This window comes from Haliaeetus leucocephalus, unplaced genomic scaffold, assembly GCF_000737465.1.
Source record: "Haliaeetus leucocephalus isolate CR32 unplaced genomic scaffold, Haliaeetus_leucocephalus-4.0 Scaffold173, whole genome shotgun sequence".
In the NCBI taxonomy this organism is placed as follows: domain Eukaryota; kingdom Metazoa; phylum Chordata; class Aves; order Accipitriformes; family Accipitridae; genus Haliaeetus; species Haliaeetus leucocephalus.
In genome coordinates this window covers 6,839,227-6,856,849 of record NW_010972609.1, presented here as the reverse complement: position 1 = coordinate 6,856,849, position 17,623 = coordinate 6,839,227, and the positions used below count along the sequence as shown (strand labels likewise).

Genomic DNA, 17,623 nt, shown 5'->3' with positions numbered 1-17,623 from the left:
AGAGTGCACTGTTTTCCCTCAGGTGGGCCTGAGGGAAGGGCGATACATGGACCGAAGAGATACAAAATGCCTTTTCCGCTTAGCTATAGTGTTTGGTTATCTATTGGTGTGGAGCTACTGTAAAAGTTTCTTGCCACAAATTTGGAACGACATATTAATAAATTTTAAAACTGCTACTGTTTTGTTTTATTTTTCTCAAGTAATGGCAACGTGAACTTCAAAGAGTACCATAATGTTGTCTATTTTCATTGCAGGATATTTCCCTGAAGAGAAGGGGAGGGTGTGTTGACACTGTTAGATATGTGGCTGTAAAATCACGTTACATGAGAAATCACAAGCAACAAGCACCATTCCAGATTTACAGATAGGGAAACATACGCAATTAGTTTAGACCACTAAATGAACTAATTGTCAATATACCACAGACACAGTGTTTCCCTGAACATTGTTGGAGTAGATCCTCTTTCTTGTAATCAAATAGCAAAGTTGAGCAAAACAAATGGTGACAGTTGTTGTTAGGTTTAATTTCTTTTACGTGGTTTTAATAGAGGTGGAATAGACTGAAAACTTAATTGATAATGTCCATAACCACCAGATAAAGTCAGTTTATCCAGTGGTTTGCTTTTCCTGTGTATGAGAGAAATCTACTTGTCCAGAGACCAGCCAGTGAGACTTCCTCAGTTTTCTCATTTAACTGATCCCTGCTGCTTGTTGCTGTCCTCTGTCTAGGAAAGCTACCTCGAGGTTTGTGCGTTTTATCTTTTTGTAACCAAAAGATATTTTGTAACACTGTTCTGTAAGACAACAAAAGAGTCTGTTTAGACTAAGTGCTTTTACAGTATCCTGGTATCTGTGATACTTATAAACAGCTTTTTTGAAAGATGTCAGTGATAGAAAAAATCCTTTGATAGATCCTGTTAATTACATGTTATTTTAATGCGTAGATTATAGCGTACCTAATAAGATGTGTATTTAGAAATCATATTAGACATGTTCATGATTCTGAATATTGAAAATATTTTGATTCTTGTGTTAGTAAGGAATGCTTTTGTTTCAAATACAGCAATTACTTGCTGTTTAGGAACTGAACTTTGATGGGCTTTAACACCTTTCGAACTGTAGTTCATAACTAAGTGTCTATAGCCACTAGTGATATTATATGTGCTTATCTCTCAAGTCAAGAATTTAATATAATAAATATATTTTGCTGAAATATAAGCTAATATCATTTTTCACTCTAAGAGCAAAATCTTAAATTATAGCACTGTAACACAATCTGTGCAGCATACCGGCCTGGGGCAGTACTGAATTTTTGATCCTCATTTCTTTCCCTAAATGAAGAGTCTCTACTTGGAAAAATAATGTAACAAATCCTTTACAGAGTCAAAAATGTCATGGGATGGTTAGAAGACAGATTTAAGTACTTAAGGTAACACTTTAATGGGAATCATCTGCCTAACGTCTGAGGAGTGATCTTGAAAGCTGAAGCATGTGCTGCTGCCTACAGGTGTGGTCTGGCGGCAGGGCTGGGCTGCCTCAGCTGCTTGGTGACACCCAAAAGAAGAGGCCTCACCTTTCCTTTCTCCTTCCTTGTTCCACCCTCCTGCTTCTAGCGATGTGCTCTGGCCACAAGGTGAGCAGTAAATTCACTCCACTGGCAAAAGAACATTTTCTTTTTTGCCAGAGGTCATTTTTCTGTAATTTTGCTGAGCTGAATCAGCGTGCTTTGCATCAAATGAGTGCTGGCTGAGGGCAAGCAGTGGTAGTGTGCAGCCAGAAGCAGCTAGGAAGGGAAAGAGATGGCAGGAAAAAGCAGGGAACTTTTACTTTTGATGATGAGAGGTTGACTTGGCTCATGGTATGTTCAGTGTAGAAATCTCTAGAGTCTAGGAGTGCTTGGGGATATACCTCTGTGGACAGTAATGGGCTTCTCTGCCCATGTGCCAGTTCAGCTGAAATCAAGCCAGCTCTGTTGCAGAACTGTGTTAGCTAATACACACTGCCCCTTAGGGAAACTTTCCTATTTTCCTCTTTCTGTTTAAATAATTTAATGTTACACAATGCTGACTGGCAATATTGCTTTTTGAGGTCTAGTTTTATGTTTAAAGTGACTGCCAAATGAAATGCAGGATCAAGCTAATGGTAGTTGGCAGTTTTCTGTGATTTGATCATAATTAAAACCAATATATCAGTCACAAATCTAGGGCCAGAATAATGCTCCAATTCATGCTTGGCATTGATTTATTTATTTGTAACTGATTTATTTATTTATTAACTTCTTTGTTGTTTAGTGTGCTGCTATTATTACCCATGTTAACAGAAAAATGTCAGCCAGTGTTTGAGTTGAGTGTGATTATTTTGTATGTTGTACATATACAAGACTGGCCAGGCAGAAGGCTACATGGTATGTTACAGCTTTAACAGTACCAGAGATGTTAAAATACCAGGATAGTGCCACTGAGAGTCCTTGTGCATACGGCAGCAGCTGTTGCTGAATGGGGTGATTCTTCATAGGGCCAGCAGTTGCTGCCTGTGCTTTTGGCATCCTTTTTACTGCAGGTACAACAAACCTGGCTCTATGGGGCTTTTCCAATGTCTGTCCCCATATGCCCTCTTCTTCCATAGAGGGCATTGTTCCCATCCTTTGCCTTTCCATAACAGATGATGCCTGGTTTTGGTCTTGTCTTGGCTCTTCCCCTCATGTTTAAGTGCCAAAATATATTTTTGTTCTTTCATTAAGAGGTTTTCAGCTAAATCTGTAAACTGTTGGTTTTGCAGCAAAATTCTTGGTATGCTTCAGGGCAGTTTTTGATGGGCTGAAAAGAATCATGGAAGAATAGTCAGATGCATATGCTGGATCAGCAGCTTCAGCTGTTGTTGATAGAAGGAAGTAGTTAAAGGCACAGCATGTGGTTAACACTGCAAGTCTGAGATTACAGCTTAGTTGTTGAAAGTGGACAAAAAGGATTGTATTTCGGTTCATTATAATACTTTATTTTGGAACTATCACAGTATCATAAATAGTTCGCTACCATACACAAACGTTAGTGGTTAGCTTTCAGTGGCTAACCATTTGTCAACAAAAGCTCTAAAAAAGCTTAACAGTTAGCCTTGTGCTGAAAGAATGAATCTTCACAATTGTTTGAAAACAGTGTTTCAGAGACTTGAGAACATTCTTTTTTGAAAACTAATGTTTCAAAGATAAAACATTCAAATAACTTGAACGTGTCTGATCAGTTTGAAGAAGTTCAGGCCAAAGGTGAGCTGGGTCTGACTTACTAAAATTCTAAAAAGAGTGCAAAATAAAATTTCTGCAGTGTCTTTCTCTGTTGAATGCTGATGGACACCAAGCATCCACTTACAGATCATGGATGCAGCACCTTAGTGCAGGCTTTGTATGTGTCCTGCTAGGCTGTGGTATCTTCCATGAGCAGCAATGGGTAAGTAGATCAGCTATTGTGCAGTAATAACATGAGTCTTGGTTAGGCCTATTATTAATCACTGACTGTTTTTTTTTTTGTTGTAATTGTGATTCTGACCAAAGCAGAAAATTGCAGTTGCCTAACAGATTAGATTTTGCATTTAATTTGGCACATGGCCTCTTTAAACATAAAGCTAGACATTAAGAAATGTGTAAATAGGGAAGAAAGTGCTGCCTTTCAAAGAACACACTTGATCTTGGAGCCTCACAGCAAATAGTCTCTTTCTTTGCATTTCTTTACATATACTACTCTGTGCATTTATTTGATAAAAAGCTTAAGTATATGTACAAACAAATGAAGCAAAATCTTCAGAATTCATTCTGTTGAACTAAAGTTGATCTATGAAACCATGGTGCTTCTCCTCACATGGCAAGAGATGACTGAGCAGGGTATAAAGCTTACTGCAGCAATGAGACGGAAGGCCTTGTTTCCTTCACTTTCCCAATACTCCTGGTCGTGTGGTTTCACACCTTCCAAGGTGCCACCACTGGCACTTGTGTTGATTCAACTCACCTGCTCACGAGAAAGCTGTCTGCTTTTTTGCTGGATGATTTATGAAGGGAACCAGTAAGCGACAGAACTCGTATAAAGTAAGTGGGAGTAATGACATGTAGGAAAAAGAAAACTTAAATAAAACCTTTGCTCTTGAACAAACTCATAGTTTTAACAGGCAGTATTTTACTTTAACTCTTACTAGATATTTTCCTTTGTATCATATTCATGCTGGGTATTTAACATTAAATACTGGATGTTTATGTATTCAATACTTAGTTGCTGATCTTCAGAGAAATTAAAATGAAGCTGCTTGAACAACTTGAGCGATCACAGGTGTTTCTTAATTCCTAAATGAAGTAGGCAGTGCATCAGAAATTTAAAACCTGTTATAAGGCCTTTTCAAAACTTGTGTTTAAGTGTACCAATTTCTAGACTGAAACATTTTTCCTGACCTTTGAAGTCTGGCTGCTACCTTTAAAGTGTGGGCTTCTAGAAGCTCCCAGAATATAGACAGCAAGATGCCTGCATCTGATGTCCCCTTTTGTTTCAGTGTTTCTGTAGTCTAAGTGCTATGCAAAGAAAGCAGGAGGGAAAGGAGGGGCTAAAGGTCTTGCTATCTCTACGAAGAGATTAGGGAAGCTCTGCAAGAAGAGTGGTCTTCAGAGGGTGGAGAGGACCAAGTGCTTGGGAACCATGTCCAGGGAAAAAAACCAAAAAACCAACCCCCACCCCCAAAAAAACCCCAAATTAAGCAGCAATCAGGGGAGTGTGTGCAATAGCAGATTATGAATAGACACAGAAAAAGGAGTCAGAGAAGGAAAAAAGTTCAATAGCAAATTATAGGTGGAACAATAAGAAAAGAAAAAAAAAAACAGAAGGAAGTGAAATGTAAAGCAAAAGTACTTAATCTAGCTATATGTATTTTCAACATGGACAAAATTTACTGCATCAAAAATAGTCAAAATACATTTGATACTGTTCTTTTATTTTCCATATAAGGAATTGGTGTAGTTGCCATTGTGAAGTTATGCAAAAGATAATGTATTTTATGGTAAAATAGAGGAATGGTGTCCACCTGGTGAAAATTTGGGAAGGTTAGTCCCACTGGGATGAACAGCAACCTAAATTGTAGTTTAAACACTAATGGAGCTACTATTGCTTTCCTTGTTGGTACATCATAGGACCTGCTGTTCCCAGCTGGAGCTAGTCTTTTGCTGACATTTCAGTATTTTGCCAAATTAGTAGGGCAGTTTTGCTGTAATTGTTTTTGACATTTCAAAGTGAATGGGCTGGTTTTCTATTAAATGGACACAGAGATTAAAAGTTGAATGGGAAATTTTACTAATCTGAGTTTTGGCTAGGTTTGGTTTTTTTGTGTTTTTTTTTTTTTTAAGTACTGTCAAAATGCTGTAAATTTGTTCAACTTCCATGTAATTTTCAGAATTGTTGAAATCCAGTAGATAGAACATCCTCATTTTTGTACATGGGCACTGTATAGCTAAAGTCATAATATTGTAAACAGATGACATAAAAGACATTTTCCAAAGAACTGGGATTCTTATTTTCCCCAAGACTTTTAATGAGAATGAAGCATCTATATTCCACCACTTGTATTCCAAGTCTTAGTTCAGTTGACTGATTAAAAAGCTTCATTGACTGTTCAAATGTAGGAGGAGATTCTGTTATTCTTTGGAGAATTTTAACCAGCTAGCTCAACTCATCTTGTGTGCTTTTTCTCCCAACCACAAATCTGACTACTGTATTCCAGTGGGCAAAACAGGAGTGGCTTAATGTAGTGTAATTCACTGTGCTACAGGATTTGCTGTATCTAGCTGCCCTCATCTATCCCTCCTACCTTTCTGCAGAAGTTTATTCTCGTTGCACAATGCATACTTTCACTTCAGATTGAAATCACCATTACCAAACGAGAAAGTCCTGCTTCCCACATTGCTTTTGCATGCCTGTTCTGGTCCTCGCTGGAGTGGTCTTGCTCACTTCACTAACCCTAAGAAAGTGGCTATTTTTTGGTCACGTTATTGTGTTAAATCTTCACACCAAAGGTCTGGTGAAAGTCGAGGAGGATGGAAGGGTACAACACCTGGTTAAGTTGGCTTGTTTGTCTTGAATTCAAGTCTTCATCTTCAGTGACTGCAGTTCATGAACTGTAGCAGTGAAGTAAGAAGCTTCTGTCCAGAGCAGAAATTGCCAATGTTAAAGAAAACGAACCATGACCCTTTTTCTCTGTCAACAGGTGCTACATGGCATGAAGAATCATAGAATGGTTTGTGTCGGAAGGGATGTTTAAAGGTTGTCTAGCCCAACGCCCCTGCGATGAGCAGGGACATCCAACCTGACCTTGAATGTTTCCAGGGATGGGGCATCTGCCACCTCTCTGGGCAATCTGTGCCAGTGTTTCACTGCCCTTGTCATACAAAATTTCTTCCTTTCATCTAGTCTGAATCTACCCTCTTTTAGTTTAAAACCATTTCCCCTTGTCAAGTTTGACCCATCTTTAAGAGTGCATGCTGTTACCAACTTCATTGAAAAAAAAAGTTGTCAGAGGTTTTTTAACTTTTTATCATAGGCTAAATTAGCATTTTCTCTTTTGCTATGATTAACCTGCATAAATGTTTATTTGGAAATTGTTTTACAAAATAATATAGAGACTAGCAGAGTTTATAATATTGCTACCCGTCACCCAACAAAATTACAGCACTTAACATCAAAGCTAGAATTAAAATATAACCCAGTGCATTCAGAAGGCTCTGTCAGATAAGTAGAAGGAAATATGTTCATAAGATTAAGTAACAAGATGACTGAAACAGTCAAAAGTTAACACCTGAATAAAGAGCAGGGTATTTGGGAAGATGTGCTTAGGATTTCTGAGAGGAAAATACATCCAAGTTCTCGACTGTGAAAATGATAAGAGTGACAAATTTGTATGTGATAGGAATTAATTGAAGGACATTTACAGTATAGAAAGGGTAAGCTTGAAGTGTTTGAAAGATGGCTTTCAAACCTGGGGTTTCCTTCCTGTTCTCTACACTACGTGGAACAAGTGAGGATAGCAGCAATAATGCTTTTGCTGGCAGATAGGACTGAATAGAAAAGTTTGTTGGTTTGTTGTTGGTTTAAAAAAAAAAAAAAAAGCAAGCTTTAAATGAACCTGTACTGTTGATCAAAGTAATCAAACAGGTTTGCTCATAACCTGCAGGTAACTAATGCAGCTTATTCACAGCTGGTAATCTGAGGAAAGACTTGGAATTTTCTTTCACTTCCAAATTTCAAATACACTTTTTAGGGGCAGATCAGCCTCAAACGTTCTAGTTAATATAAGTAGGCATCATTAAAACAATAGAATACTCTAAATCATGTTTGGCAACAGCATTGTGGTAAATAATTTGGCAGAGTATTATACTTTCTATTACCTGAAGTGATCAGTTATTTCATTTTTGGCTCCAATCCCAGTTCAGCTGAAGCCAATAAAAAGCTTGCCATAGACTATGATAGGACCAGAATCAAATGCTTCATGACTCATATTTTCATGAACTGTGGTGAGGAAGTGCACTTCCATTTGGTACTTTGGTTTTGCTCTTCTAATGAATTCACAAAAACCCCAACAAAAAAAACCCAAAAACCTAGAAATACATAATGCTTATGATATTATTCTTCAGAGGATTTAATAAATCACATAGTAGGCTTTTTTATTTCACTGAAGCAAAAACCAGATTGATTTATTTTTCTGTTCACAGAGTCAGTGGCCACTTTTCTGACCCTCAAGTTATTTGCTCTAACTGATAATCTGTTCTGATTTATAAAAAGTTGCATGCTGTAATCTTGTATGATGCTGAAAGGGCTAAGTTTTTGAAAATTGTTCAAGGCAATGGCTAACAGCATTTAGTGTGACCTGTTTAAACCTGTTCTGAGGGAAACAGAATTTATGTACTATGTAATTTTTCCCAGTGTTCTGTTGAGACACTTCAGTTTTCAACTGTCGTAGTAGATCTCTGTTAATTCACTTAAAATCCACTGCCTTTCCTACTGGCCCTTGAAAGAAAGTCTGGAAGTCAAAACACTGATGATTTACATCTGTATACAAATTAGATTAAACTTGCTGCTGCTTTACTCCTCAAAATCAACCACCACCTCCTCTTCCCACCTAAGGACATTTAAATATGCTGTTTTCTAATAGCAACTGCATTTTCAAAGGAAATTGCATGTAAAATTTGGAAATGTGGCAACACTTCTGCATTCACAAGTCACCATAGTCTACCTCTTGTTGATTTTTTTTGTCTGCTAACCCTGATGAATCAGAAGTTCTAAAAAGAGACAAGGTACAAGGTAAGAGTATCTTGGGCCAGGAGTCAATGTATGAAAGAAGAAAAACTCAGCCCAAACAACTGCCATTCAAAGGAATTTTCTCCCTTTACAAGGAGAGGTAAGTTTACATTATTCTCAACTAAATTTTAAACATTGCTCCTTATTTAAAATAAGCAGAATGTGTCTTGCAAATCGTCGTGTTTTGCGCAACCAGTATTTGAATGTCAGTCACTGCATATTTTGAATATCTTCAGGATTTAAGTGCAGCTTCTTTGAGTAAATTTGAAGTGTTATTCCCTACACAAGGTGCAGTTTACTGCCCAAAACGCTATAGCATTATGTTTAACAGTTATACCATGTCAAGGTTTTTTATTAATTATGAAGAACAAGATTTTTGCTTGCATTGCATGGAATCATTTGCAAATGATTTGTAGGAATAGGAGAAGAATCAAATTTCAAGTGATTAAATAGGTTTCTGTACAATTTCTGTAGTTTATTTAAAACATGACTTTGCCAGATGTGTACATCACTGTAGTAACATTACGGAACCTGAACTCTCACAAGCCCTGTGAAATCCCTTTCCTTGAAAGTGCTCCTATCAGTCCCATTAAATTAGCAATTTTTGAGTCCCAGGAAAAATCTAGAGAAAAGCGTGCTCTATAGCTCAAGATGCACATTAACAAATTTTAAAACTGGTAGCTAAATGAAAAGGAAATATGGGAGAAATGTTTTTGCAAGCTTGTAATTCATCATAACTCTGTATTTTGGTTATCAACAGTGATCTCGCACAATCCACTTATTTCAGTCTTGCAGAATAGTAACCTCCAAGAACTTAAAAATGCTTTTTCAAGTAGGGCAAAAGTGAATTGAAGCTCTCCCAACAAGGGGATTCCCCCATCTCTCAACAAGAAAGAAGCTGCAAAGAGGTTTGCAACTTGTCAAAAGCCAAATCTGAAGCTGAAGCTTTAGCAATAAGAACACAGTCAAACGTCCACTGATACCAGGTGGGTTGTATGTATTTTTCAAAGGGCAAGACCTCCTTGTGTAGCATTTTCAATGTACCCTCTTCATATTCCAAGATTTGGAGCATTTTCTTCTTTACAAAAGCATTTACAGATTAAAACTCTCACAGCAAATCTCCGCATCTTACTCAACAGCACTAGCATGTTAAAAAACATAAAAATCAGTGAAATGTTACATATAAATATTCAGCCTTTGAAGTGCATTTTAGGCACCAAATTAAAATACCTTTTGCTGCTGCCAGTATTGGTCAAATGGGGGGGTGGGGGGGTGGTATTTGTTGCTTCTTAAAAAACTTTACTGCATGTGTCCAACTATATAGCTACTGTAATACAAGAAAACAGCAGCCCGACATGTTCTCTGTGAGACCCTCTAATATGGCTTCCTGTGGCTATGGGAAGCCTTTTCCACTACAGTGCCACTTGACTAGGAGGTAAAGGGACAGCAATGTTGGTCTATGACTTGCTCCGCAAGATCTGTAGGCCACATAATGCTGGGGGTTGATATTGTAATAAGGTGTAAAATTAAGGGTGGCTACAACTGGAGATACAGAAATTGGGTTGATACAGTTAACCAGTAACTCCCTGAAATTCATGACTATTGCTCTGTGGATACTGGTTATTTACCTAATATGATATTACATGCTACTTAAAAGTATGATTTTGTCATGCCAGTAGGGCAATACATACTGACACAAAGTGCTCCTGTGGGGTAGTTTGGCCTTTGATTCCCCAAGCTAAATGTCTTTTTCAACATTTAAATTTTTAAACTGCAAGAGAAACATTATTTGTGAAAGGTGGGTACTTTTTTAACAAGGGACAAGTCTCTAGCTATTTGCTTAACATCCTCTCTACCTATTCACTTCGACCTGGTGTTTAGTGCTGAACATCAAAACCATTTGATAAAAATATACTTTGTCTGAATGGGTAGTGTGCCATGCAATTAATGGCTCCTTTTCATCCAAAATTGAAAGTACAAAAATAAAACACATTGAGTAGTGTGTTAACCAGCAATGTCTAAAACAAACCATTGTAATCCAGAAGCAGTAATATATATACATTTGAAAGATCAAATCATGAAATAGTTTTCATACTCAAATCTATTACTAGAATGAATAGATAATTCAACAGCAATGAAGTGAATATATCAAACAACAAAGCAGACTTCTTACAGTGGTTTAAAGTATTAATAGTCACAAAAAATGGTTAGTGACAATAAAACCAATTAAAATACTGTTCCTTCTGAAGAAAAAAGAGATGAAACTATTAATGAAACATCAATAGTATGATGGGATGGCTCAAAGTGCATATAGAAGAGGGTGGCAGTACAAGACTCACTCTTTATGCATTCCCTCCTCTTAGCGCAATAACCTTGTGCAAAGAACAGTCCTGCAGCCTTTGCAACAGATCACCTCTTTTCCCAAATGGGACCTTCACTTGCTCCTAGTTGTGCTAAAGATCTTTCACATTTTTGTAAACTGTCTTGCAATATGCAAGGTAGCACAGACTTTTTAAAAAAGTTTGTTATGTTTCAGTAATCCCCCCTCACCCCAGAAGGAGGTTTGTGACTAAGGGGCAGGAAGTGACATAGACTTTTTAAACACCCGAGCCCCTGTTGGGGGCCCTGGATAAGGAGGTGGTGGCACATTGTGTTGTCCATCTGAAGTAACTGCTTGCTCATAAGTTGGTAGTCCTGAATCATCAGTTCTGAGAGGAAGTGGGTTTAAAGAAAATTCTTCATGCCTTCTGAAGATGCTAGATGAACTACGTCTTCTTACATAATGCAAGTACCTAAACAAAGTTAACAGCATTATAAATGGCAGCTTCTGTTTTAAAGGGAAGAAAGAATATAAAGCCTTACTTGGAAAAAAAAAACACTAAACAAAAAAACAAACCAACCCCAAAAAAACACAAAAAAACCCCACCCAAACCCCACAACAGAAAACACTTGCCTTCAATGATCATAAAGACCAGAAGCTAAATACTCTCTCCAAACCACAGGGTAAGAATAGCTCAGTAATGTGAAATTTATAGGGAAGAGGCACAGAATCCCCTTGTATTCCTTTCAAGTTTAGGATAAAGGAACAAGCGGGGCTAAAGAATTGGTAAAGAAGTATTTCCTCCAGCCTACTTCATTTCACATCTGAGGTAGACTACATGCCACAAAGAGCATACAACCTACTTCAGAGAGTGAACAGAACACATTAGACTTTCCATTGCAGGCCCCAACCTATTAAAATGATTCCATCTTTTAATAAAGAGTATTTTGGAACCAAGAACACACACAAAGAAAAAAACACCCAAAGGTATGTCAGCCATGCAAGTGTTGTTTTTACATTGTTATGTTACTAACCAGCATAACTGCTGCTAGTGTCACGTAACTTTGGTTCCAGAAAACTAAAAACTAGAAATCCCATTGGATTCTCTGAGAATACAGTTAGACCAACGCAGAGTGGTTTTTAAATTCCACTCTTAAGCAAGAGTTTGTTTTGGCGTTTTTTGTTTTGTTTTTTTTTTAAAGCAGTGAAATTCCTTACCGTGGTGGTTGCCTTGATTTGCATCTACTTTTGCAGCAGTAGAAGATAAGCAGTGCAATTATAACTAACAGTACTCCAGCAGCAACTAGACTGATGAGAAGTCCTGTAACATTAATCTTTTGTAGTGCCTCATCACCTGAAGATAAAACATTGGTTATTTTCATTATGCATTCTTTCCATCTACATAGTATACTGTATACACTGTAAAATACTAATTTCACTGTGCTATAAGCCTGTTCCTTTCCACCAGTATCTAGCTTGCTGTGCGAAGCCATAGTATCTGTGCAACACAACCCAAGAGCATCATTCACAGTCATCTTTAAAGCAAAAGTGAGTAAATACTCCCTTTTCTGTACATAAAACTGTTGAGATGTCCGTCTTCTAACGCCTTCCAAATATTACTTCGTGTACTTGTGACCTTGATCAGGCTGTAGATCTTCCCTCAAGTCATACTGACCATTTTTCTAATAAAACATCTGGCATAAGACTACTCTGAACCTAAATCAGACTGTTATATTACTATTAAAGAAAGAGGGGGCAGGGAGAGGAGAGGAACAAACACAACCAAACCACAGAAAGCAGCTACAGAATTACTGCAAATTTACTGATTGTGTAATAAAACAAAGAAATGTACAAGAAAGTTACATTGTTTTTACTTACAGACTTATAATGAAGCCCACTGGGAGTAAGATGCTTCAGTGAGTATGTTTTATTGCATCAGACAATGCAATATACTTGCACAGTTCACAGTGAATTTCAGTAAAAAGATCAATTCTGATTTTGCTAACTGAATGCATGGTGTATTTTTAAGAATGTACTATTATAACAAACACAAAATACTGCAATATAAGAAAAGAAGAAAAAAGATGACTTGCCTATTTTTATTTTAGGTCCTTTAGTTGAATAGTCGTTCCAAAAATCCATCTATAAAAACACAAAGGATCAGATTTATATGAAATAGATAATTGACAGGCTTATTGACAATTTTTTTTAAATAGTACTGTGGGCAAAATTTAACAATGGCATGAACAGAAGCAACTCCTGCTGAAGGATTTGTACTTGCTTATCCCACCATATTTTTCTCATACATTGAAGTTTGCATAAATATTACAATGTCACAAAGGAAAAAATGCCAGCTGGTGAAAGAAAGAAGTGCATTTAACTGTCCAACATTACCTCATATTTCTGCCCGATTATAGTAGAAAGCACATATTCTGACACTAAAAAAATGCTTACAATTAATCTTTGTAAATCCCTACAGAAGAGTATTAATAAGGCAAAGTCGAGTTCTTAAGAATCCAACATTTGCATGAACACTATTTGAATTCATATCAGCTAGGAAAAATAATGGGATTCATTTAAGAGAAAAGGAAAACCTTTGCGTTGCGTGACTGTTATGCATTAAATGGGTTTAGCTGTAATTTCCACTTTTGCTACCCAGCAAAAAACTCCCATCAAGATTCCAATTTAACACTTTCACCTTTTTCTTAGGAAAATGCTAGCAATGGCAAACTAACATTTCCACCTTCAGAACAGAAGTATGTATTCCTTGGTTTTTCTGCAGGTTAGCACAGAGCACACCTAGAATCGTGAAGAGTCTTGCTGCATGCAGCAAGAGCCGTCTAGACTGCAAACAATCATCACGTTCCATTATTGGGCTGAAAGGTTTCTTAAGTATTTTTCTCTTTTTGTTATACCAGGTTTCTTCCAAGCTGTATATAGGTAGCAATTTAGAAGATAATGCTATAGGAATACTCAGCAATAGCTGAACTGCAGATTTGCTCTGTACTCCTCTCTTCTAAAACGCTTCTTTGGCATGACACAAGGACATGATCAGCCAATTAATACATACAGCATGTGGAACACATTCAAATTGGATGCTAAGAAGTTACTAAAAAAAAAAAAGATTCTGAAAACACCTGTAAGTATATCCACAAGTAGTACTTCTGAAGTTTCATTTATATTCGTTTGCAGAATTGGAGCTCTTATCTAAAGTCTTCTAGACAGTAGTACATATTCAAGTGTATTCACTGCGTATCTTGAGCAATAACCCCATCTAATTGGGGCCTCTACTTTTACAGTAAAATAAGCAATCATTTTAGGTGCTGTTTTCCAAAGGGCTACAGTATTTAGATACAGTAATGATTTAGTCAGTAACCTCCTTCAATATATTAAATTCAGTTTGAACAGCTACCGTTTTATTGGGGTCTTCAAAAACTTCTCTGGCTTCTTCAAAATTGCACAGCTCTTCAAAGCATTCTCTTTCCAGGTTATCCGCTGTGAATGCTTCAAAATCAAATCTGTTATTCAGAAGATGTCGTCCAATGAATAAATTGGCCTCCTTTTCTGATGTAAACACTAATTAAAAAAAGTTGATTTAGAACAAGTTAGGAAAGTTAAATTTGCTATTTTTAAAGAATGTTTAATATCCTAAAGGAGCACATCGAGACCACTTCTTCCCCTAGCATGTCTCAACTACATACAGGAAAAAGAAACATCAAGGTCTCCTCCTAAAATGTCTTCTTTGCTGTTAATTTTTCTAACTATGCAATATAAAATAAACATATTTTCCTTTCTCATAAAGGATTTCTGGTATTCCTTATACTGGCCAACAGAATTTGATTCTCATGACAGCTGTTGTTCAAGTTTTGGTGTTATTCCTTCTGGGATGTGGGCATCAGTTTTTTTACTGGAGCTTTTAAGAACAAAGTCATAGTCACATAAAGCAGAAATTCAGTCAGATCCAAACTCAGCAAGACACTGGCCTACTGGAGGAAGGAGGCAAGGGGGGGGGGGGATGAAAAAAAAATCTCTTCTGAAGAATCCTCAATATACATTTATCAATATTCTGCTATCTGTGAGTTCCAAATTTTCTTTACGGAATTTGGATTTTAAATCATGGCAGCAGAGCCCTATTCGTTTTACATTTGTTCTCTTTTCACAGTTGTGGCAGCAAGTTTTATCTAAAGGTTGGCATATTGCCAAGTTTATTTGTTTTAAATTAGTCCATGATAGGAATTTTACTGACAACAGGCACTTTGGAAGACATTTAATTATTTTCTTCTTTTGTGCATATTACAGGCTACATGAGGCCTCATGGAATAAGTTGCAAGGTGAGATTCCAGAAGAGTTAGTGAAATTATAAAAGGTTTTGGAATACAGGAATGCATTTTCTCACCAGGCATTTTCCATAGTCAAGTTTTAGCCTGTTCTTGCTACAGCTTCTTTCTCAAAAAAAAAAAAAAAAAAAAAAAAATTTATATGACACAACTAGTTTTCTGGCTTGGTTTTCAGTGAAAGCCCAATCTGTATTCCAAGAAATTCAGACTATTTGGTTAAGTGAAATGACTAGAGGATTATTTTTGCAAGTGTAATGCAGAAACACCATTGTTACACACCAAGCCAGACGGCTAAAAAAGGAGATGAGAGTCTGTATAAAGTTATTCAGCTACAAATTAGCTCCGTGTTCTTGTTAGCTTGTTTGGCTAGATTATCACATCATTCAGGAATTTTTACCCTAATAGTTACTGTTAGATCTTGCAATGGTATCTCAAAATGGTTTGCTCTCTGAAAACTAAGAAAATTGCAGTGCAACTTGCATATTGGTTGTTTAGGTCTTTAATATTATAGTATATTGAATGAATATTAGAGTATATATTTATGTAATTTATAGAATTCTACGGTATATATTGAAAGAGCCACACGTGCGCACACATTTGTGTAGGAAGGGAAATCTGTTATTCTAAAGTAATTGCAAGAAAATCTAAGCTCAAAATATTTATGCTATACCTAAGAGTAACCAGAGAGAAGGACTTAAAAAACAAATGCACAAGTGGAAAGGGGAAAGAATTACATGGAAAAAAATATTATCAATATCTTGGTTCAGTGCAAATCGCAAGAATAACTTCAGTCTTCTGAAAGAGGTATCTTCAGTTTTGCTCAGAAGTGTTTCATTCCTTACCATGCAAGTAGTATTAGCTATACTTCTGAATTAACTTAGATAATTGATGCATTTTAATTAATGTGGAATGCATCAGCAAACTGCCTGGAGCCTAGGACCCCTAATTCCCCACGATACATGCTCCTTTTCTCTTTTGAAGAGTCTTTATCCATTTATCTGCACTTTTTTCACTTTGTAGGACATGGTCGAAGTACACCTATCTCCATCTCCGAATTACCTGCAACCTGGTGATTAAGATAGTATTTGGAGAATGAAACAGATGGATATGAATTCTCTCCTATATGTGAGGGAACTGAATGCAGTTCTGCAGTCCTTGGTTCAACAGAATGCTAAACACATTAGGATCCCTAGCATTTGATCAAAAATGCATCCACGCAGTTTGCTGAATAAAGTAACTCTGCTGGTAAAAGATGTTCAGAAAATGCTGAAGGGGTAACCTCTCAATGCAGGCATCCCATACTCTTGACAACTGTTCTACTTGCTAAATTATTGGATAAAGAGTTGGGCCCCTCTCTTTCCAACTCACTCCGTCTTTAATGAGAGTGTGATCTGGGCCTATTGTCAGAAGAGGATTCTATTTGTCATAGAACAAATAGAGAACTCGCAGCAAAGAGGCAGCCTGACACTTTATGGCCCAGAGCAATATGAATTTTAATGAATAACCTGTCTCAAGCATTTTTCTGCTAGCCATGTTTTCTGTTCAACATACTGCCCTGAAGGAGCCTCCCCCTCAATGTGATGACTTTTTAAAGTCTGTCTTAAGGTTTCAGCACTCCTTATCCACTGAGGAGACTGGACAGCTAAGTTACAAATTCCTTTTTGAAGCCCTGATGCTTAAATGTAAAGTATCACCCGGCTTAGCATTGTAGTGCTTGAGTCCTTCTGGAGAACTTGATTTGTTTTTACCTCAATTCCTCTCCACTTCCCTCCCTCCAAAGTGAAGAACTGCAGTAGCAGCACTATGTTTATCTGTCAAGGGGTAGTAAGGGGATCTGGTATTGAGAAAAAATACCAATCCCAAAGAACAATCAAATAAACCCTTTCAAATACAAAGCAATTTTAAATATAAAACTGTTGTGCTGAAATAGTACCAAAGCAGTACTGTCTTAATACAGATTTAAAACTTCTGAAATTTTGATTTTACTTAGAGTGTTCTGGTTATATCAATGGCAATAACCCTAGAAACTTAGAGAAAGCTCAGTTGTCCCAATCTGCACTTACTACTGGATTGGATAAATACTTAATATCCACACCGAAGTCAATTATCAATCATTTCAGCAAAAGATATTCAAATATTCTAAAATTAAGCATAAAAGCTTGATTTTTTTTAATGAAGTAAAAAAAAACACCCAACAAAACCAAAACTATTTACATACATAAAAAGATTTCTCAGCAAAGTTAGATACAGTTTTATTTCTGGAAGGCATAAAATCACATTAAAAGTAAGTTACCGTCTTTTCGTTCAGGTTGCTTCAAGTTATTTAATCTCCCTGTGCAGTGAGGAAACGCAAACATCATCACGTGCAGTTGACACAGCACTATCAAAAACGCAAACATGGTGTGGTACCTGTCAGACAGAAACTACCACGAGTTAAAAAAAAAAAAAAAAAGACAATGCAATCTTCCCCAGTGTCCGTGATGAACCGTGAATGAATCCTGTAAATGAAGTAATCTAACGCAAGCACCTACATGCAGCTAAGGCTAATGGATCCCAAGAAGAAAGACACCGCTCCAAACTGGTCCTGCGTGCCTCTTGCTCAGTTTTCGTTGCGTAAGACCCACGCGTGTCCCCGGGCCCCTCTCCCCACA

General features: G+C 37.0%; 1 protein-coding gene across 1 annotated transcript; it reads right to left on the bottom strand.

Annotated features, from left to right (window-relative positions):
* Positions 1–10,884: 10,884 nt before the first annotated feature.
* PRRG4 (proline rich Gla (G-carboxyglutamic acid) 4 (transmembrane)) lies at positions 10,885–17,371 on the bottom strand. Its single transcript, XM_010563907.1, has 5 exons — positions 17,266–17,371; positions 14,048–14,211; positions 12,729–12,777; positions 11,854–11,989; positions 10,885–11,107 (listed from the first exon to the last, which is right to left on the bottom strand). The coding sequence occupies exons 1-5, from the start codon at positions 17,369–17,371 to the stop codon at positions 10,885–10,887; spliced, it is 678 nt and encodes a 225-aa protein (XP_010562209.1).
* Positions 17,372–17,623: the final 252 nt, after the last annotated feature.